Source organism: Carassius gibelio, chromosome B8 (assembly GCF_023724105.1).
Source record: "Carassius gibelio isolate Cgi1373 ecotype wild population from Czech Republic chromosome B8, carGib1.2-hapl.c, whole genome shotgun sequence".
NCBI lineage: Eukaryota > Metazoa > Chordata > Actinopteri > Cypriniformes > Cyprinidae > Carassius > Carassius gibelio.
Window position 1 is genome coordinate 26449552 of NC_068403.1, and position 24053 is coordinate 26473604.

At 37.4% G+C, this 24053-nt stretch overlaps 1 protein-coding gene across 9 annotated transcripts in view; it reads left to right on the top strand.

Annotated features, from left to right (window-relative positions):
• The window catches only part of prdm16 (PR domain containing 16), a 211896-nt gene that overhangs the window by 41746 nt on the left and 146097 nt on the right, over positions 1 to 24053 (top strand). For all 9 annotated transcript variants that reach the window (XM_052563006.1, XM_052563008.1, XM_052562999.1 and 6 more), the window contains exon 2: positions 22552 to 22901. In XM_052563006.1, coding sequence (XP_052418966.1) covers positions 22552 to 22901 — 350 coding nt within the window. The remainder of the gene's footprint in view (positions 1 to 22551; positions 22902 to 24053) is intronic.

Below are 24053 nucleotides of genomic sequence, written 5' to 3' on the forward strand. Positions count from 1 at the left end.
ATGCGCACTAGCGGATAAAGACCGTGCCAATGTGCATGGCGGTGTTCAAAGCCAAGATTTGTTAAGTGCAGACCTCGTGTATATGTGTGTGTGATTCCAAGGTAAAGCTGGCAAGAAGATGGATGCCTGTTGTGTGTGGCTTTTGATGGAGAGAGGCAGCTGGGTGTGTGAAGAAGTGTAGAGAGCGGAGGCGGTCCAGGCCGCTGCTGTCCTCTATTCACTGGCTCTCGTTAAAGGTCCTCACCCGCTGCTTCCAATCAGACGCTCTTTGTAGCTCTCGCTCTGTGCCAACGCACCCGGCTCACAACTCACCAGCTCTGGCACATCTGTGTCCGCAGGGAGGGAGAGAGAGATGGGGATGAGGGGTGGTGGGCGGCAGGGCAGCGTGGATGGATGGATGGATGGACGGATGCGGTGTGAGGAGCTTGTAAGAAGCCATAAGGAAAGAACAGGCACAAATAAGATCTCTTTAATGTCGATTGAGTTTCCAAGAGATTGAAAGCACACGAAAACTTTCAAAGACATTTTGTTTTTTCTTGGGAAAAAGAACCCGATAATCTCATACGTGTCTCTTCTAGAGTTTCAGATCTCAACAGTGTCTCAGTTTGTGCTCAGATTTGTCAGGATTCCAGTCAGAAATAGAACTATCAGAGATCTCAGTATAAATGTTGCTCATCGAATTTGGAAAAATTGTTGTTCTAATCAATAACATTAATTTAATACCTCTATAGACTCACCATATGTCAACAACTCTAATTTCGGTAGCACTTTATTTTACAGTCCTGTTCCTCATGTACATACTATGTACTTATTATAGTAATTACAATAACTATGTAATAACTAGGTACTAACCCTGAACCTACCCCTAAACCTAACCCTACCCCATGTAGTTACCTTGTGTTACCAGAACTTTCTTAGATAAATACACTGTAAGTACACTATAAACACATGAACGTACACGTACTGTAAAATAAAGTGCAACCCTAATTTGTAAACAATTAGTGCATTCTAGCAGTGTTTTCAATGCTTGTTTTGGCTAAATTGTGGGGAAATTTTATGAATTTGCATGAATTTTAATGAATGTACGATTAATTTGTATGATGTGATTCATGTGTGTTTGCATGATTGGATTATATTTATGGGTGGACTTTCATTCTTTCTTTCTTTCTTTATTTATTTATTTATTTATATTTATATAAGTTGCATGCTTTTTCTGTATGAATCACAAACAAATTTACACAAAATGACCATTTATTGTCCAAAGACACTTTCGGCTCAACTCAAGAATCTTTAGTAAGAAGAGATTATTTTGCTTGCAGACATTTTTCAAACAATCCTAAAAAACTCTACTTCCAGTACAGTAAAGTGATAGTTAGGTACATTAAGCAATAGTTTCTATATAGTTTGGTTAACAATGGTGTCCTTTCTTGACCCAACAAATTTGGTTTTGGATAGTTGAAAACATTGAAAATAAGCTCTTAACTTGACTGTAGTAAATGTACCAGTATATTCAAATTTTTACAATTTAACATTCACAAATTACAACTTCATTCTTGGACTTGGTCTTTCTTTGAGTCTGGGCCTTGGTTTTGTCCTGAACTGGATCTTGCAAAGCATCAGTAATTGCAATACCCAAAACACATCTTCAGCTCATTCAAATGTAACATTTCCTTCAGTTGCTTGGCCACAGCTTGTTGACTTTCATTAGAATAGTTTGAATTGTTCAACACATGCGTCATGAGGTTTGTGCCAAAGTGTGGCATACAGAAGATTAGCGTGTAATTCTGTAAATCTTTGCTTGTGACTTTTTTATGAACTCTCTCGTGGATTTAAGCGGCTGATGAAGTATCTTTGCCAGTGGAGCGCTTTAAGCTCTCCATATATTTTATTAGACAGGCTTGTCAAAACAGACACCACATTGGGCAAACAATGGCAGCTCAAAGCATAACTCTGTCAAGGCCTCGAGCATCGGCATAAAGGTCACAGCCTCACCAGGTTCCAGAGTTTGCGCGGTATCGTCATCGTTTAGTGTCTCGTTGACCTTGTCTCTCAAAGCACGTCCAGGTGTTCAACGCCCCATCTTCTTTACAGCTTGACGGCTCTGAGAGGCGGAGCACGGCTCAGGTTAACTTCCTGTAACCCAAACTCCAAAGAGAGGGGGGAAAGGAGAATTAGTATGTACTTGCACAGAACGCACAGGCTATTGTCGAAAGTGGTGTCTTGTGTCTTGATCCCATTACAAAGGTAAATAAGAAGAGCAGAAAACTGTAATTCAAGTGTTCCCATCTCAGTTCATGCCGATGTCATGTGCTTCCCCTCTCCATTCAAGCTTGTATTGTATGTAATTATGTGATTAGTCAGGCTTTTATAACTTGTATGGAAGTGCTAGAGTTGGTTGGTGTGTAATGGTGATGAAGTTTCACCTGGACAGTGTCCATTAGAAACATACTGCAGACTGGCTTCTTGGAGTGAATGGGAGCGTTCATCATCAGAGTTTTTAGATTTCTTGCAAGAAACCTTTTGATAATAATAGCTTTTTAATTCACTAGAGTGCCATGGCCATTCTGAAGTATTATTTTTTTTTTTTCAGTTTATGAGCGTTTGATTGGATGATCCATGATGCATGGATGCATTTATATATATATATATATATATATATATATATATATATATATATATATATATATATATATATATATATATATATATATATATATATATATATGTCATCCATGCATCATGCATCATCCATATATATGTATAATACTTTTACTTAGCAAGGATGTGAATTAATAAAAAGTGACTTTTTGGCTAGGTTGAAAATTATACATCCATAAATGAGCAAGTAAAAAATTTATAATTTTTAGGGAACAATTCTCACTATCAAATAGTTGCGTATTAGTATGCTTATAAAGCACATCTTAATGCCTTACTCTGCAGAATATGTGCAGAATGTTGTATATTATCTTAATATTTTATAATATTATTTATATATAGATATATACAGTATTTTGAAGTTTCAAATCAACGTTTTACAATGATTTATAAAGGATCATGAGGCACTGACTGGAGATGTGGCTATTTATTGTATTGTTCATTCATGTATTTTATTTATTTTTATTTATTTTTATTTAAATCGAAAGTGCATACTGAAGCCCAAACTTTAGAAATTCCACACATTTTCTCAGAATTCCACTTTGAATCATTCATCGTTTTGTTGTTTGAATCAGTTTGGATGTTAATGCAGGTTGTTGTTGTGGAGTGTCCTCAAAAAATGATTTGTATGTCATGTAATCAGTTGGTCCGACCATGCTGGATGTTGGGGTTCAGAAAGCGATGATGCATTTGCATACCCACAATCCTCTGTGTGTTGTGCACATTGGAGGCCCAACCTGACCTAATTAAATGCTGCTGGATAACAGTCAAGTCATAAGCACAGCTAGCATGGGCTTTTACAAAAGCTCAACTTTAACTTAAAGAGATTAGACAACTTTTGCAAGATATTAGCTGTTCAAAAATGAGAAAAATGTCCCTAAGCCTCTTGAGTGCGAGGGGTGAGCAAACAGGGGCTCTTTTGTTCCCGCAGAGGGGCCGGGCAGTGCCGGGCAGGGGCCTGGCTCCGAGTCGCTGTGTGCGGGACCCGGCAACACTGCTGATCCCTGCCCCTGTAAACCCAATCAGCTCCGGGAATTAGACAGGGATTAGACTCCAACCTACCAGCACAGCACTTGAAAACATATAAGGACCAGGGAAGGGGCTGTTCGGCCCACCCAGGAGGTCACGGCGGTAGCAAGAGGAGGCGAGTGACGCAAGAGGAGTAAAGGGAGACCAGAAACTCATTTGTGCATGAAGTCACATCATTTTTTGATTTTCATAAGAAAATCTTTCTTTTTTTTTCTTTTTTTAAAGGATGCATTAAATCGACAAATTAAATGGACAGTAAGAACAATTATAACATTAGAAGAAAAAAAAAATGCATTCATTAATGCGAGCAGTCATTAAACAATCTTAATTATTCCAAACGTTTAACGGTTCTCCAGTTCATGTTAACTAATGTAGTAAACAAATATTATCAAATGGAACCTTATTGTAAAGTGTTTCTCATATATTAATATTTGCCGTCACTCACAACACATACAAATATTCTAAAATGGAGCAAGAAATCCCAACAAATGGCTTTTCATCAGGTCAGACGGCTGGAGAATGTGATATCTCTGTGCGAATGTAATAATCGATGAACTCAGAAAGCCTCATTGTGGCCTCGCGTCAATCTCTTTCTCTCTGCGGTGGGCGAGCGGAGACAGATAAAGACACACAGATGCTTTGGTGTGTAACGAGGCCTGGCTTCTGTCATCACAAACCCCTCGTTGTGCCTGTGCAACCCTCACACACACACACACACACACACGCACACACACAGACACACACACGCATGCACACACACACACACACACACACACACACACACACACACAGTGAGTGAGATAGAGGGTGGCTAGACACAGCAGCCATGTGAGGGGTGTCATATGGAAGAGCTTTAGTCCCGGTATCATCCTATCAAAGGAATGCTGTCTACGCCTGGATCTCCCACAAAGTCACCTCATGTGTGCCAGTCCAAAAAGGTGCAGGGGACAGAGCCACACTGCCAGCCCACCGCAGAAACACACACACACACACACACATACACACAAGTGTGTGTGCAGGTCATCGTGAAGTTTTCAAGTTTTAGCCCTTACACATGACCATTTGTTGTTTCTACTCTGTAGAAAGTGTAACACAGCTGTAACCTTAATTAACTAGTGCAGTCAGATGTAGACATATTTAAATTGAGGCTTAATACTTCACCAGCTAATTTAGATCTTACCATACAAGGCACAATTATTTTATTTTATTTTATTTTATTTTATACAATCTGGGGTTTAAAAGACAATATTCAGTAATAGCATTTTTGAGTTTATAGCTCAAATGAATAAATCAAGTTTGTACGAAAATTAACTATGATGAATTAAACATATTTCAAATCATAATTGATGCAACATTGACCGTTATCTTGACTTGAAACAACATTGAACTAAACTGATCTGAGTAACGTCACAGTTTTCTTCTATAGAAATTAAAATTGTCAAAATTGCTAAACATTTGACAACATTATTACTGTTATTTTAATGTGAAGCTGCTTTTTTGATAAATGTAAACACTGAACATAAAAGTTTTGTAAGTAATGTAAAAAAATGCTTTTTTGTGGTAAAATCTATGAACTGAATTTATTTCAGAAAAATGTATTGTTGAACTGAATCAGCCTTGATATATATATATATCCAGTGCATGCAAATCTTTTTTATCCACTTATTTATTTCTATTTTAAAATATTATTGTCTAAAAATCCTGAAATGTTGGAGCTATCAACAGTTAAATGAAGTTAGAGCTGAAGATCATCTTCCAGGGCCAGTCAGGCACTCAGGTCTGAGGGTCCCAGCTTGACTCTGGGCCCTCTGTGTGCCTGACCTCTGAAGTGTCCTTTCCTTCAGCGCGTCGAGTTCCTGCACCTCTGCTATCTGCTGCACATTCTTTCACGTTAGCAGCATCACCCCAGCGGACAGCCTCTTCACCAGCCTTATACACCCTATCCCAGACTCTGTGTGTGTGTGTGTGTGTGTGTGACAGCAACTATCTTAGGCTCTGTTAATTGGTAGCCAGGGTTTTTGAAAACTGGAAGAGCTTTCGAACACAATCGTAGACCATGTCTGCATTTGGTAAGTTTTTTTAATGCTTAATTTTGCATAAGGAGTGAGTTTGTGGGACAGGCAAAATTTTTTGTAGCTGCTGTTTGAGAGTTTGTTAGGATTTAAAGTTTTGTAAGGACACAATATCATTATTATTACATATAAAATTATCAAATTCAGCACTCCAGCTTGTCTTTTATGTCATTTGATCTCAATGGTATAACATATAATTACACAGTACAGTGATTTATAGTTCAAGGACATCTTCCATTTTTCCTTCTATGACAGTAAAATCAATATTTAAGAGGGAAACGAAATGACATTTGTTTTCCGGCTCTGTTTCTCTCTGTTCCTCCCACACACTTGCTGTGTTTATCTCTGTCGGTGGCTGCTTGTCACATGCATTGGAGGGTCATTCATATTGTGTCGTGTGGGCCTGTTCAATCTAAGCGGAGTTAGTCATTCTTCATCGTCTTGTTAGGTCTGTCCTCCTCTCCCTCCATTCGACTCACCTTTAACCTCCTCTCCACTACTCATTCGGCTCATTTTCTGTTGAGCTCTGATGTCTGGGGCTGGAGTGGGGCTTCAGAAAGGCAGAGTTTGCCCCGAAGGCTACACTCCATCACTTTGAACAGTAAAACAACAACATCCTTTTCCTTTCATATGTCATGCGTAGCAACCTTATCTCTAAACCTGCACAATATCACATGTGTGGCTGAGCGCCAGTATAGAGCTTCTTGCTAAATGGCAAATAACTATATGTGTGTTGTGGACGATGATGGGTGATAACTTACTCTAAATTAGAAGAAACTGTATATAAGTTCTGTTTAATATCCAATATCAGACAATCCAATTTTCTTTATAAACCAAGTGAATATTACAAGAAGAAAACTGTAATATTGGCCCATATTGTATCGCTTTTCTGCAACCCTATTGATTTGAAGACCAAATTTGGACTTAACAATACAACTAAAAGGTCAGAAGTGAGCGCCTAAAGAAAGTAATATATCTGTACTATTTTTATTTATTTATGCATTTAGCAAACGCTTTTATCCAAAGTGACTTACATTGCATTCAAGCTAACAATTTTCTCCTAACATGTGTTCCCTGGGATTCGAACCCCAAACCCTGCGCTTGCTAACGCAATACTCTACCACTTGAGCTACAGGAAGACTTTTTTGTTTCACTTTTCATTTTACTTATTTCCCCCAACAATTAAAAATCCAAAACTAATATATTATCCAAAACAATGTCCACTTTACAATGCAGCAAATAAATAAATAAAAATCCGTTAACACAATCGTTTTGTCATGGCCACTATCCGATATAATGGTGGACCTCAATACATTCAATACTGACTGTTTACTATATTTAACAAAAACTAACAATAATAATAATAATAATAATAATAATAATAATAATAATAATAATAAAATTATAATACAATATAATAAAATGTTCTCATAAAAAATAATATCCATTTTCGTTTAGTTTAAGTTGAAGTGCTAAATATACTAAAACTACAACTATTACAAACAACTAATATTAAAACTTCTATTAGAAACTAAAACTTAAAAAATAAATCTAAATCTTTCACTTAAAATGAAAATCATGATAGGAAATATAAAAATAAAATATTGTTTCTTATTTATTTAAACAAAATATGTAAAAATGCAATAGTATATTAATGATACAAAAACAACATTGTGACTGATGCAATAATAGTAATAAATACTAATATTGGACAAAATAAATATTGGTTAATCCCATATCTAAAAAGCACTAATACTGATTATCACTAATACCCGTACTCACTATATAATGGTTCTCTGATCACATTGCTTATAAAACACAACTTTGGCTGTGCAATTCTCAAAAAAATAAAAAAATAAATAAAAAAATGGACAGAAAAGAGCGATAAGGTAGAGGCTGTTCCTTCAGTCCATTTCCACAGCCCTCCCCTCCTGTCCTTGTACCTTGATTCCTGTTTAATATAGAGACTGATGAGCCCAATTTGGCTGCGTTTCTCCCACTGCTGGATGATTAATAGTGCTGTAAGGTAGCATCGGGGAGCTGTCCTCTCCTTCGGCCCCTCTCGTCATGCTGATAACTCTGCCCCGCGCCCTGAATTGATGACAGAGGCTGGCCATTTGCAAATCAAATGGAGGGAGGCTGACTGTAACTCTGACACCTCCATGTCCCCTCTCTTTCTCACAGTCTCTCTCCCTCGTTCTTCCGTCCTCTCGTTACTCCCTATTTCACTTATTTGTTAAGTGTCTCTCCCATTTGTTATGCAAATGAGACGGGTGAGAGCCGGGGGTACGACATCATCTCTAAAGCATGATAAATATTTGATCAGGCGTAATGGAAATTGTCAGGCCCGTCTAATTGTGTCACACATTATCTGAAGGGAAGTAGCAAATTTGGACATAGCCTTTGATCTGTCTCTCTCTCGTTCCTGTCTCTCTCAGCTGGTACATACGCTCATTTGCCTTCTTTTTTCACCCTCCAGTCGCTACAGGCTCCTCGCCTCAATGCTCATCACGTACAAGCAGAAAACTCTTATGTATTGTCACACGAACAAGAGAAGTTGTGTCATTGAAATCTCCCTTTCCTGTGTATTTATGCATGGTGTCCCACACAGCTCTGTATTCAGACCTTTTTTTTTTTCTTTGTGTTGTGCATTGCATCCTTTGTAATTTTGTTTTTTCCTGTTTAAGGAAATACGAGTCACACAGAGGTCTTGTATTTTTAGATGCATCGGACAACCGTTGGATAACACTGTGGTCTTTATTATGAATGGATCTGACTGAAATGAAATTTGAATTTCGCCCTTTGTCAGTTAGACTATAAATTAATAAAATAAAAGTCATTAAAATTACCATTTGAATGAGACAACTCATACATTTTAAAATAAATCAGCTAATATACATGCATGATCTAACATAATGGTCAATATTTTGTCAAAAATGATCACTTTTTACTTCAGCACCAGAAAATGTTACAAAGTAACTTCAGAATATTGTATATATATATATATATATATATATATATATATATATATATATATATATATATATATATATATATATATATATATATATATTAAATAGTTTAAACATATAACAACTTGATACATTATATATTTTTGATACATTACACTATATAATTACACACATATACACACACACACACACACACACACACACACACACATATATATATATATATATATATATATATATATATATATATATATATATATATATATATATATATATATATATATATATATATAATCATTCACGGCACTACACTAATCAACACTGTGCAATGCAGTTCAGTGCAATATTTGCTGATGCCCCAAAGGTCAGCATTTCATAATACATTCAAGTTTTTAATGTACAGTATCTTGCTTAGGTCACTGAGTTTTCCTCCTTGTCTCCACTCTCTCATCTGTGACAGAAGTCACTGTCTGAAACCTCTAATCATTTCACCAAAGACTAAACAAGCTGATTAGTTAGGAAGGAATATATCAAATAGGAATCAGTTCAATCGTCACATGCCAGTTAAACAAAATATTCAGGAAGGCCAACACAATAAAAGGACAGAAGATATTCATAGTTACATGCAACCAGAAATAGAGTCCATTTCATTAATCTAAAACACAACTTATTAAAATGACATATCAGGATGGTTTTTAATAACATATATATTCTGGATGAAGTGGATCAAAAATAGACAATAGTATGTTACAGTTGTGTTGATATTCAACCATTATTGGCTGTTTCACGCAATTCTGGGTTACTTCTGCTGGTCTATTTTAAACCTCACTGCCATACTTAGCAAGTGGGCTAAAGACTGCCACATGATTCAGACATGATCACTGTTTTTTGACTCCAAACTGGAACATGCTCAGCGAGGAGGCACTCGAGAGACAGGCGCAGCGCTGTTGATGCCTCTGGCTGAGGTTAATGGCTGGGTTGTGTGCGGAGAAAGCACTTTGCGGCAGTAAAGGTTGTGGAGTCTGCGCACATCTGGCTCTTGTGTTACTTTCTTTGCTCGTCTTCTGCATGGCCCGGAGGCATGGAGCGAGCTACCTGCTGGATCTCAGGAGAGCGGTGGGATATTTATTCAGCCAGCGTCCACTCTGACCTCCTGTGCTTCCCCCAGCAATGGGATGTCTAGTCGGAGCATTGAAACAAAATTTGTGGAGGTACCGTGGGGAGCGGCAAAGAGCTCTGAGCGCCACTGTCTGACGCATGACAAATAGTTGCTCTGCGCCACTTCTTCCCCAGAGAGGGACACCTTATTTAGGATGTCACGCGGTGAGCAGAGGCAGAGATAACAGAGACAAAGCAGAGGGGTCAGCTCAGATTACCTCCGAGACCACCTCTGTTAAAGGGTGCCATTTGTTCCCAAATCGACCTGACGACCCCCCTAATTAACAGCCTATTATCTGGAATTCACTGCAATTCACTGGTGCTTTAAACATCCAAATTACCATTCATTCTCCGAGCGCTCACCACGTCCCACCTCTGTACCACCGCACGTGTAGCGCGGTCTCAGGTACGAGGCGTTATTTATGTGAGCTAAAACCAGCCCGCTGCTGCTAATGAAGTCGCATGCTCTGCTGAATTTTAATTAAGTGAAGGAACACGTGGCATCATTAAGCATTTAGGACATAGTGGAGTGTATTATAAAGAGGCCGTCCTAGTTACTGTAGCTTACCAAGAGGCCTGGCCTCAGTCGACTTTAAACAAAACACTCTTTAAAAAAATGTGATTCTGGGACATGGAAATGCATCTAGATGGTGAGAGTTAATGTTTGCAAAATGTCAATTATTTGTATGAAAACATACTATAAAAATAAATAAATAAATAAATAAATAAAACAGTATGAAGGTCCACCTGTGAACCTACTGTAATCATCATAAACAGAAGTGTAGGTAGACAGTATAAGCATATTCTGATTTGTATGATTTTTATGAGGTTTATGTAGATCCGATGATGCATTTTTAGACTTGAAAGTACCATAGAAACTCTACTGTGACTCAAAATGTACTTTCCCATTGTGTTGTGAAGAAGTGTAGCTTATATACATGATATATTTACAGGTGTCTACAGTTATGTAAGCATAAACCATACTTCAAAGCTGGCTTTCTTGTTAAACAAGCTCTTAATTACTATATATATAAACAAAGAAAACAAGAACTAATTTATGTGCAGTGAGTACATATTGAAGAGTTCAGTCTAAACCAACAAAACAATTCTCAGTAATGCAGTTAATCAACTGACCTTTATTTCATAAAGTATCGTTTTGTAGTAAAAACTCTCACCTTAAACACTTATACAGTTGAATGCAGTTTAGTCTCATCATGCACAAGTATTTGAGCACAGAAAGCCACCATTGACCAATCACTGTCATAGAGTTTAGAATACCGTGTAATAAGCAAATTTGACATATAGCAAATGATGTTGAAAGCTCATTTTTGGTGTGATTTCTAGGCCACTAGGAGGAACAAACAGAACCACAAGATTTTTTTGAGGTCCCGAATTAGTTGGACATAACTTAATTTGCATCAGCCAATCGCATGAGTATAAGGGTGAGTGTATGAGACTTGTCGGAAAACAGTAATTATTTGTCATACCTGTTTGATGTCTTTAGCAGTGCATAAAAAGTGCATGTGTTTTTAATGAAATAATTAAGGGTGAGATGTTGAATTGACCTTCAGCTATGGAGTGGCAGCATGCCGTCTCCAGCAGTTACTGGTGTAGGTCCCCCGTTGGTCTGGCCAACCATCGGAGAAGCAGATCAGGCCCCTTTTCCCAGAATTCTTAGAGCTGAGCCCATTGTTTGTCAGGCATGTATATGGCATTATGCTGTGAGTGATTGTGGCCTGAGCAGGTTCTCAGCTCTGTTCTGCAGGAGAACCGGCCGCATTGTTCTTCATTGCACTTGTTACCATTTACTTTACTGCCACATCTGTTTTCCTGCTTCCTTCCCACGGCACTTCCTCTTCAGACCTGTTTTTCTGCTCCACGTGAAAAATAGTAAAAATGAGAGAGAATTGATAGATTTATTGATTAGTGTTTGTGTCTGTGTGTTTATGAGAAATTCCCCTGTCAGGTTTTTTGTTCTTTTGTCATAGTTTAACCACATTTCCATTTATAGTATGTAAATTACTGCTACTACTACTACTACTGTTAATGGTAATGTTAATAATATAAAAAAAAATAATAATAATAAAAAAAAAAAAAAAAAAAAAATAATAATAATAATTTATTCAAATAATTTATTATTATTATTATTATTATTATTATTATTATTATTATTATTATTATTATTATTATTATTATTATTTCTATTCTACCCATCATTTTCCCTCCCTCACTGCCTCTTTTGCCTCTTCAGACAGACATTATGTCAAAACATTAACATAAAGCTTTCTGGAACTTCATTTAAATTCCTGCTGCTCAAAACTCTCCACTGCAATCACTTGAAGAGACAGTATTTCTCTCAACTGCTTCATTTCTCCAGTGAAGCTTTCATTACGAGGATAAAACCGCTTGAGCAAATTGTCCTCTGATGTGATGTGTTGTGTGTTTCATCACTCTCGAGGGGGACTAAGCGACCGGACTGACCACGCAGGTCTTCATCAGTCATAGAGGATCATATTTACGTTAGTGAGGTCTGACATCGGGGGAAGTTCTCCTGGCTTATGTTTAAGTAGGCTTGAACATAAGTAGATTGACCCTTGCTCACAAAAGAACCAAATAAATGCACTTTTTTAAAACGATCTAATTGAACCTGAAGTTTTACGTAATGCACATCAAATAAAAATAGTTCAAGAGTTTTCACTTTGCGAAGAGATTTGACTGTGTTTCAGTACGAGTCTCTGTGTCATTTATCAGCCACATAGGCAGTGTAATGAAGAAAGCCTGGCTCTTATCTCTCAAGGAGCGTGTTATACCTCTGTGTGACATTTCTCATACTCATGCAGTGGTCATTTCTCTATAAATGTCATTCTCAGCTGAGGCTGTGATTTATGAATGTCAGGTAAGACGGTGGCTATGTTCTGGCTGAGTACTGGCATACTGTTCACTAGAAAGTTTAGTGTGCTGTGTCTAGTGCGACTTGAAAATAAATGCAACATGCACTGATAGAGATTTGAAACAGTATTCTGCATCACTGTCACATGAAGTCCCTTGTGAAGAAGAAGTAGACATTAGCATACTTTACTCCAGTGCTCCTCATGGAAGAAAATTATATACTTTAAAATAACATACTTAGACGTTAGAGTACTGAATGTAATGTTTTTGAATGCTTAATTGCGTACTATTTACAATAATATGAAAATGCATAATAATTTAAATTTCGATCAAATTTGTTTAGTTGAACTTAAGACTGTATACATGATCTATCATTATGTAATTTCACAATTATTTATATTGTCTGTTGAAATATGCAGTATAATAGAATTCCATTCTGAACATAGAAAAAAAAAAGGAGGAAGGCTAATGATACTTCCAGTTAACTCATGCCAGTGCATTGCATTGTGGGAAACAGTATTTTGTGCGGCGTGTTCTGTTGTATACTCCACATGTTGGCGACAGTAGGTAATGCGGTCACTGCATGCAGAAACTGCTGTGTGTGGATGGTGCTGGAGCTCCTGTATTGAGAGCTCAGTCTGGCCCCTTTAGCTCTCTCCTGGCGGGTCAATGAGGCAGAACGGCGTGATTAGACGGCCCAGTGCTGCGGCTGGCTTATTGAACGACCCCGGCTAATTCACTTGACCTGCTCGCCCGAGTCCGCACACATGAGAAGAGCAGGTGCTCTGTAACAGTATGTCAGTGTTCTGATCCGGTGTGATGTCTCATGTACACCAGCATCTCTGCTGTCAAATATAGCAGTGACCCTTTTTTTTTTTTTGTCTTTTTTGAGCTCCTCTTTTTCAGAGATGGCTCATTTTGTTCTGCAAAATGTTTTGATTTCTAGTCATTTTAAGAAAATCATTTAAGGAAGTTATATTAAAATGATTTGGAAATTAAGAGCAGGATATATATATTGTGGCCATAATTTAAAACATAAAAAAGTAAGTAAATGAATAAAATCCACTGACTTATTTATTTGTTCCTTAATTTTAGTAAATCATTGACACATTACTAATCTGCTACAGTAAGTACAATAAGTGCATTTTTCTTATTAAACTGTGGACATTATTTAGCCTAAAATGAGGAAGCAATTTGTTGCAATCTAATTAAAACTAGGGTGCCAATTAATTTGTCATTAATTTATTAATGTTCTTATTTATTTCATATGATGATTTATTTATTTTATTTTATTATGCTTGCATTACAGTGTGTCCCGTGGAGAAGGAAAAAAATGCTAATAAAACTAATTAATTGTCATTTTATATCTTCAAACCACTTGGTTTTACTAATTTGTCAACAATACAATTTTAATAAATAAAAATGTAATATTCATTTAATATTGTTTATTTTTGTACAGAAATATATCTGTTTGAATGGGACACTGAATGGCCATGAAGCATTCTTTCATTCACTTTTTGATATTTTATTTCCATGAAAGTAATTTGAAGCAGACAAATTTAAAACTTACCCTCCAGCCTTTATACTGTCGATTTCCCGCCAACAATGACATCACTTCCTGGAGAATAATGTCATTAAGGAAATGGCTTTTGTTGTCAGCAGTAACAGTATTCCCAGGAAAACATGCTTTGGTTGAAACAGGAAAACAATTAAGCAATACATGTAATTCTTCTTAATGCATTTAGTTTTTTTTTTTTTTTTTTATAAAAAATTGAAGCACCAGGATATGATCAAATATAAAGTGAAGTGACATTCAGCCAAGTATGGTGACCCATACTCAGAATTTGTGCTCTGCATTTAACCCATCCGAAATGGACACACACACACACACACACCCGGCAGTGAACTGGTATAAAAGTGAACTGGTATAAAATTCCATCTACTGGATGTTTACTCAATTGTGTTACTGTGATAAAATAAAATTAGTATGATTTATATATTTTATAAAGTTTTAAGGACTTTGACATTTATGATAAAGAGAGCAAATTGAAGTAATGGGAGCTCACAGCAGCAGTTTCATTCTGTACTCTTTGTAGTTGCTCTGTTTTTTTTTTTTTTTTTCTCACTGTTGTTTGCCAGTTTCTTCTACTGTATCTTTGCAACCCCCTCCCCTCTCTCTCTCTCTCTCTCTCTCTCTCTCTCCTTTGCTCACGTCCCCGTGTGCCAGCAGGTCAGTGGCATGCTAACACTTTTGTCAGTGTGATTAATAGCATGCTGGATTGTCGTTAATTCACTGGCTAATGACTAAGAGCGGGGCCGGTCCAGGAGTAATCGGGTGATGTATAGGTGCAGAGTGCTCTCCGAGCCAGAGGTGAAAATCATTTCCCCCAACTCAGATACCATCGCAAGCCCAACCCATGGCTTGCCCTCTTAATAAAAATTAATGCATTTCTCTCTTTCTCTCTTCTGTAAGTCACTAAATGAAGCTGTATATTACACCCAAACTCAGACGTTATTTCTTGGTTGGACAGACACAGAGATGAATCTAGAAAGCACATCCTACAGTTTCATGCTGTTGTTTCATACTCATGTACAGTATTCTGCTGATATAGTTGTTGATTCATAATCTAAGATTCACAGACATGAATCGTTTGGTAATTAAATTTTCATAATTCCTGATATTGAAGTAGATATTGCTTATCCAACTCTTTGCAAATAATCTTGCTTTGCTTTAGTGAATTCTCCCCACTGGAATAAAACTGCTTTGAATGCAAACTGGCTTATATCCTAAACATGTTATTATTTATTGCTATCAGGGGTTTAAAATGAATGCTTACGGTGGCTGTGGTCAGGTGTAATGTCCGTGATATAGAGGAGCGAGTGTTTGTGGAGGAGATGGAGCATATGCTGTTCTGTCATTATCCAGACGTCTGAGACCTTCTGGCACTTATTAGCAAACCCTAGCCTTTTCCCGCATCCTCTCTCTTTCTCTATTTGCCTCTCTCTTGCCCCCCATGGGTGATGTTTGCAACTCAATTTGGCAAATGTAAGTTAGTATTGATTATTATTAATATTTATCATGTTTGTGAAAATGTCTTTTCCCTGGTGCTATTAATCTGTCGTGTTAATAAATGTCTGCTCAAGGCCTCGCGCTGCTCCCCGGGGAGCACAGCAGACTAGAATCACAATCAGGAACGGCTGACACACACACACACACACACACACACACACACACACACACACGTTCAGCCAGATTCCCGCAGGCCCTAATATGATTTTGGTAACTGATTAGGCTTTGTAAAACCAGGTGTGGGGATTTAAGCCTTCTAATTATGTGCATCAATTAAATGCTAAAGGTGTAAGAAATCTTTTTGCTTGGTAGCACACTGAATATTATTGTACAACCCCTTGGTTTTGGTCCATAACTCATAAGGGGTTTCCTTTCATTTCTGGCATATATATTATTTTGGCTGATAACGTACAAAAATATTGTGATACTATATGTTAGCATGATAAATTCATTTAATGGCCTAATAAAATGCGTAAAAAAATTAATCAGAATAAAAAAATATGTAATCAATTAATAATAATAAAATATAATAGTGCTATGTAATAATAATGTATTAATATTATCAAAAAAAAAAAAAAAAAAGTGTCATTTTTGGTTATGCTTACTGGATAAAATCCGAGAGCATAACATTTCTCCGGCTCTCAGAGGCTGTAGTGGTTGATGATATATGCTGGAAATGTCTCAGCGTGATACAGTGAGCTCACGGCTCACATATTCCTTTCTTTTCTGTGAGATGAAGCTGCTGAAGTGTGCCAGTGTATTGACTGTTCAAACAGCCGAGGTGCTCGAGGTCACTTCTCTTCAGCCGCTGGACAGAGCACACACACATATTGAGTTTGCACCGGCCTGCAGAGTGTATACACACTGACACTGTTACTGTGTGCATGTGTGTGTGTGAGAGAGAGTATTGAACGGGACGTGTAAAGGTGTATTAGTGGGCTTACAGTACGTACCAGAGTGAGTGTGAGGGATCTCCTCTTGTCGTAATGTTCCCCATGACACTGACCTTTTGAAGAAACAAAAGTGCTACTTAACGTGTTACTTGGAAATGTTCCCTGCTGCTTTTATGAGGGGAAACAGAGCATGTTTCTGGAAAGCACATTTTGTAATGCTCTAGACATTTTTTGCTTTACCCTCTTTCAGCGTGTTCATGGATCAATGAAAATATGCGCTCACATCTTCCCATATTTATACATGTTTCATTTTAGTCTTATGAAGTGTAGAAAATCAAAGAGAAAATCATCAAAACTGGATGGATGCAAAGTGGAACAGTTTTTTGATCCTGATGATAACAAAACTTTTCGGACTGGCCAGGGCCATTTTTTATTTTAATTTTTTCATTCAGTGAAAGCGTGAAGCATTTTCCCTTATTTGGAAAATCACAACATGTGCTTGTTTTATCTCCTAGTCCTACAAGTCTGTGTTTTTTTTTTTTTTTTTCTCTGAAGTCTCTGAACAGTAAAATATGCAAGCCCAAATAGATTTGTACTTTTTAAAGGTGGAAAAAAGAACCACAACTTACCCACTTTTCCCTACAATGCTATGGCACTTTAAATGGTCGCCCGATCTTTGCTATATTTGCTGTTAAGGCGTTCTGAGTTGATACAAATCATTGCTGGGTGGTTGCTAATAGCTTTGCAAATTGCAAATTTGCAAATTATGTAAATAAACAAATACATGTTTGTTGTGCTTTTTTGTATTGCTGCATAAATTGTCCAGTTTTGGTGATTATATATTAATATGACATTAAAGCAACAACAACAACAACCACAATAATAATAATAATAATAATAATAATTATTATTATTATTATTATTATTATCATTATCATTATCATTATTATTATTATTATTTAAAGTTGATTAAATCTTAAAAAATTAAAAATTAAACAATATTGTAATATTTCACTTAAAATATTTTAGAATATATATATATATATATATATATATATATATATATATATATATATAATTTTTTTTTTTTTTTTTTTTTTATTATTTTTTTTTTATCGTACAACTGTAAAATGTCTAATATATATGCCTTATTTTAATAGTTTTCAGACATGAAATCATAAAGCATTTATCTTGATGGAAAAGGGCAAGGAGCCCTTAAAAACTTTTGATGACAACTAATTGAAAGCATTTTGCATGACAAATTTTGGAAGTTGGCACATACATGTTTTAAGTCACCAGAAGAGATGAGTTTGTACGAGGCAGCATTTAATGCAATCCAAGTCATTCTGAGACACTGAAAACACATGATCTTGAGCCGTCTTATGTAAAAGGACACAGTGTCGCACTTCACTCTGAAACATGCAGTGCATATATGTCTTTAAATGAATAACAGCCTTTGCTATTTGAGTCATGCACCTAAGCTAAATATTAAGCATGAGTATTTTTCTGAGTATATCAGAAGCACAAACAATATTAATAATGATCATTGTCTTAGCAAACATCACTAACTAGGTCTCTGGTGAGCTGTGAATGGAAATGGCAATGAATGTTCAACCTGGGCTAAAGATTGAAGCCATATTAAGGAGTTTATTGATGATGAAATACTTCTCATGCACAGATTCACTCGGGTGTGTTGAAATACCAGTGAAAATGTATGTACTGTAGGTCACAAGCCTGAGACAGCTGGCCTATAGCACAGATCAGCTCTTGAGGAAGAGGAGCACAGAGCACGGCAGTGTCTCTCATGCGCTCTATAGCTGCTTGCAATAATACTGGCCCCAGTGACACTTTTACAGTTTATCAAATAAATCTGATGCCTTCGTGTCTGCGAGCCGGCTGCACAGTAGTTTCCAGTGGAATAACAAAGCTGAACAAGCGTTTCATTGTGGCCGCAGCTCAGAGGAGACAAGGACCCCCAAGGTGCGAATTAATGATGACGGCCTGATGTAATCAGGATAAACAGTTCAGTATGAGAGCCAGAGCAAACAGACGTTCAGAAGCAGGCACTTCACTTCCGGGAGTGTCACGATCCAACATCCAAAGCATGTCCGAGCTTCTTTATTCTGTCCACACTTCGACTAGTGGCATGAAGTCTGGTTCACATTGCAGCTAATTCTTACCACAAACAGCTCACTTAGGCTGGAAGAGACCACGTAAACCTGGTAAACCCTTCTCACACTCTTTTATTTTTGCACGTCCTGTGTCCTGGAGGTTACATTAATTGAATGGTCTGCAGGGGAGCCGTTTGAGATTAAGGACGTTTTCACACCTAGCTCATTTGGAGCGTTTGTTCCAGTGCAGTTTCTCCATTTTTTTTTCACCTCATTCAGGCATATGTAAATGCAACAGTATAGTATTACTGTATTCATTGTTGGGAACGTTACTTTAAAAAAGTAATTAGTTATAGTTACTCACTACTTGTTCCAAAAAGTAACTGAGTTAGTAACTGAATTACTCTATAATAAATGTAACTTGTTACCAGGGAAAGTAACTATTTGCGTTACTGTTACAGTTTTCACAAGTCAGTTGAAATTAGTAGAACAGACAGGTGTTCGTACATAACTTTCGATATTTGTTGCACGTCAACCGACAGCAAGAGTTTTATCCTGCACTTCCAAGTATTATCTTTGTAAGAAAAGTGTTTTTCTGCCACTAGCTTTATATATGTGCGTGTGTCACACGTTCTTGCCTTTGACCACAATGAATTTGAAGTAGTGTTTATATCTCCACCTTGAAAATGCCAACTTTTCATCAGATTGCTCCTGACTCGCCATCTCTGCTGCTGCTGCGAATCTTTAGCTGTTGTGTTTGTGTGTGTGTGATTGTGTGTGTGTTAGGCACCGCTGGCGCGTGTGTGTAAAAACATTGGCTCTGATTGGTTACCATGAAACACATGACTCTGCCTTAGCCAATCACAACCGCTTATCTCATTATTAACCCACCTCCTCACTCGCTGTGAGCCAGGGGTGCGTTCGGATTACATAGTTTATTAAATCAATGCATAGTAATGCACCGCATTTAATGTCCAGTAATGTTAACGCCGTTATAACGACAGGAAAAGTAATTAGTTAGATTACCCCGTTACTGAAAAAAATAACGCCTTTACCTAAAGCAGTTCTTTTAAACGGCGTTATTCCAAACACTGACTGTATTATAACAATGTAAATTTGTAACAACTGTAATTCTGTAAGAAGATATTTAGATCTTGCAATGATGTGAACATTTCAGAAGCTCCTGTAACAACTGAAATCCCTGCTTCGGAACAAAGAAAAATAATCTACAGATCTGGAAATGCCCTCAGAAGTCTCCTCTTGTGTCCTAAGCAACACTTTATAAGTTAGATTTGTGTTTGTAAAAATGTAAACGGCTTTCTATTCTGACGGTTCTGATGTTTTGTTCATTAATATCGTTTAATTCACTTTTCAGGGTAACTATCTGTTCATACACTACAGGGTTTTTTAAAGGGAGTATTTAATAGATTTTCCTACCCTTTCTATGGCTGTTGAAAATTTACTCAGGTCATATGCCAAAAATGAGAACGTTTTAATGGTTTAAAAGCACTTTTGATTCTTGCGACCAGCACCAGCTAGGCACTGGTTGTAAAACTTTAACTGATCTGTGAAAAGGGGAAGCTACTACTGGGCCACATGTTCCTGAGTTAATTGCTGGTTCTCAGGCTTTGAGCAAGTACTTCTGAGCTTCTGTTCAACATATTTGTGTGTTAGTAAATGGTGTTACCAAAATAAAAGCCTAAATTAAATAGGTTCGTCATATAAAGTGATTGTGTCTCTTCAGAGGACTTCGATTAAACGACACAATTAAACTGTAAAACAAATACTTATAAACGTTTGTTTCGCTTGTATTTTTAATGTAATGCTTGACATTCTGAACACAAAAATCACATAACGTTTTGTTTATCATTAAAGCCAACTTAGCAGTAACTACAATTTACACTTATGCATGGCTTCGCTGTTGCTTATAAGTAAACAGTGTCTGAACGTGAGAGAACACAGTTTGGAGTCATAAACTTGTGTTGTTGGCAGCGCATGCAGGGGGGCCGTGTCTGCTTGATTGGGAGCACTCCTGGTGTAATTGCGGCCTAGTTAGACTGATTGCCGGTCCTGTGTTTGGATAGCAAACTGCAGCGGTGCTGCTACAAATTACAGTGAGTCCATCCATGGGTACTTGCAGAGTCGTCATCTTGGAGACCGCTCAAAGGCGTTTTTGAGACCCGCAGAAGAAATTTAAGAACATCGTTTCAGGTGAGATGCGTCCGGACGAGTTTGGAGATGGGTCAGTTTGGATCTCCAAGTTTGGACGTCGTTCTATGATATCAAAGGGATTGCATGGCATTTGTGCTTTGTGATGCATTTAAAAACAATTCATAGAAACAGAACCTATTTTTAGCCGAGTTGTCCCTTTTTCAATCGTGAATGATAAGTACCGTAATTATGCTGTCGAGCTAAGAGTGACAATAAACAGAGATGCTGTCGTGGCATCAGGCCACAGGGTCATTTGCTGCCATTATTTGTAAATTGATCAGACAGATCTATGAAATAGATGGCATCTTCCCTGCAGCGGCCTGTTGAAGTCACAAAACGTCTAACTAACCATGAATCCTTCATGAGCATCTGTTTTCTGGTTTTCGTATTCACAGATCAGTGAGTAACCAGCAATAGAAAAATGAATGGTTTGGTTTGAATCGCTCAAGCTCGCTGCAATTGCTCGGTGATGTCAGTGGTCTCTTGTTGGTCGAAGTGGTTAAGAATCTGGACTTGTGACAGAACGGTTGCTGGTTTAATATCCACATGGAATGATACTTATTTTGATCATACTTACGGTTAGTCATTTGAACAATCCATAAACCTAAGGATTAAACTTTGGCACATAAATATATCGCTCCGTTTGTGTCATAAATACAAATGATAGCTATGTTTGGTTGAGAAGGTCTGCTATTAGTTTTCTAAGTGATCTGTCTCATGATTTTTGCCAACCCAACTTGAGACCAGAACATCATAGAGACCAGGGGGTTGACTCTTTAGACTCAAGACACTCACTTATCAATGCCCTAGCAAACAACCAGAATATTCTATCATACAAACTAAGGCCCTTCACATGATGATGATGAATTATCCAAAAAGTCTACACCACAATTATAACAGTAATGACACAAATCAATTTCAAAATGATTTTTTTCCAGTTGATGAAAAATAAAAACATTGACAGCCAATCATTTTATTTAAATTAAATTAAATTAAATTATAGTATTTTATCTTATAAATAGTATTGCATTGCATTACATTTTATATATTTTTTTTCCCTATGGAACACAAAAATGACTTTTAAATAATCTTCATATTGTCCTAAAAAATTGTGGGGTTGTGTCTTTTAAGCTCTAAAAACAGAAGCAGTGGATGCATTTTATATGAAATATACAGTGTGTTTTTCAGGTTTATGGTGCTATTTGTAGTCATTTTGAGTCTTAAAAACATGGACTATGGAAATAATAAAACTATGGACTGCCATTACACAGAAAAGAGCTACATGTATATTCTTCAAAAATTCTACTTTTAATTTTGATCAAATGGTTTTGGGATGACATGATGATTTTTTTTTTTTTTTTTTTTTTTTGCTGCAACCATCCCTTGTACATTCAGCCAATTAAATATCTGGAGAAATTAAGCTAAAGAACATTTGCATTGTATCTCTTTATTCTGCTAACATATTGCAATTGTCTGCACATTCTCTTTCAGATGACAGTGAGGCAGTAGACAGCATGTACGACACAGAGCCCAATCTCGTGACAGGCGAGAGCGCAGAAGAGGAGACAGAAGACAGCATCATGTCCCCCATTGCGGTGGGGCCCATGTCCCCTCAGCCCTGCAATGAGGACTTCACTCCTAAAGAGGGCTCACCCTACGAGGTGCCCGTCTACATTCCCGATGATATTCCCATCCCTGCCGACCTGGAGCTCCGTGAGTCGTCCGTTCCAGGGGCTGGCCTAGGAATCTGGGCCAAAGTCAAAATCGACATGGGAGAACGCTTCGGACCATACAACGAACTGCTGAACACCACGGTGAAAGACACCACTTATGGATGGGAGGTACGTGGAGATGAGGTGGCGTGCATTTTAAATGTTGATTTTTATTAGCTTTATCCGGAAGTTTGAAATTCAGTTTGAATTTGAGAGAACTCACTTTAGGCCCCGTCCCAAATGACTCACTTGAAGTGGCCATGCAGTCTCGAGGTCTCCTTTTAAGTATGTCCATGCTGGTTTGGCTGACTTGTAAGTGCTCTAGGACCCAAGAACATTACGTCCAAGCAACATTAGTTCACCAAAGTGTGGACTCGTAGGAGGTCTGCAAGGGTCAAGTTCGCCATTTGAGACAGAACCATAGTTTAGACTCTGAAGATGAACCGGGACCTCAAAGATCCAAGGGCCGATTTGAGTAGTGCGTGTGGGTAAGCCAACCCTGCGGCCTGTGGGAAAGACATGAGCACATTATGGGGTAAAGATGTTCATTCCATGTCTGTGGGTTTGTTTTTCTTTTTTTTCCTCATCTCCCCCTTTTCTTTTCCATCCATCCCTGAATTTCATTTAATGGTAATTTTCAAAACCCTGATTACTGAAGATATCAGCTTTTCTCCTCTGCCTACATCTATTAGAATACACTCATTTGGTCACGCCACATGATACGGGTTATGGGAGACGCGTGGCATTTGCGTGGAGCCATATTGAACTATTAATTTTCATTTCAACATGACATCGGAGGATATTGAAGCTGCTTGGGTAAGCTCATTAGGGCACATGCTGATTCCCCCCACATGACTGATCAGACGTGAGCCGCTCTCTCTCTCTCTCTCTCTCTCTCTCTCTCGCTGTACTCCACTCCACTGATATATACCATTACATTCATTTAGAATTACATATGAGCAGGGGCAAGCAGAAACGTTGTCCTGGGCCCTGTGATGGAGGGGCCCACTGAGGTCCTGTATATTACATCCTACTCACTGGGCTTGAGTGAGAGGAGGGCCACCCATAAGAATTGATTTCTAAACATTTTGAACATTTGTATGCTTTCAGCAAGCATTAAAAGTCCAGTATTGTTAGATTTCACAATTTTAAAAGCATGATTTATTTATTTTATTTTATTTTATTTTTTTTGTGACTAAAATCAGTGCAGAAAAAGTCAGATATCAAAAGAAGATTATGATGTACAATTGTTTCCCATTGTGCAATGGATTTGACTTTTTA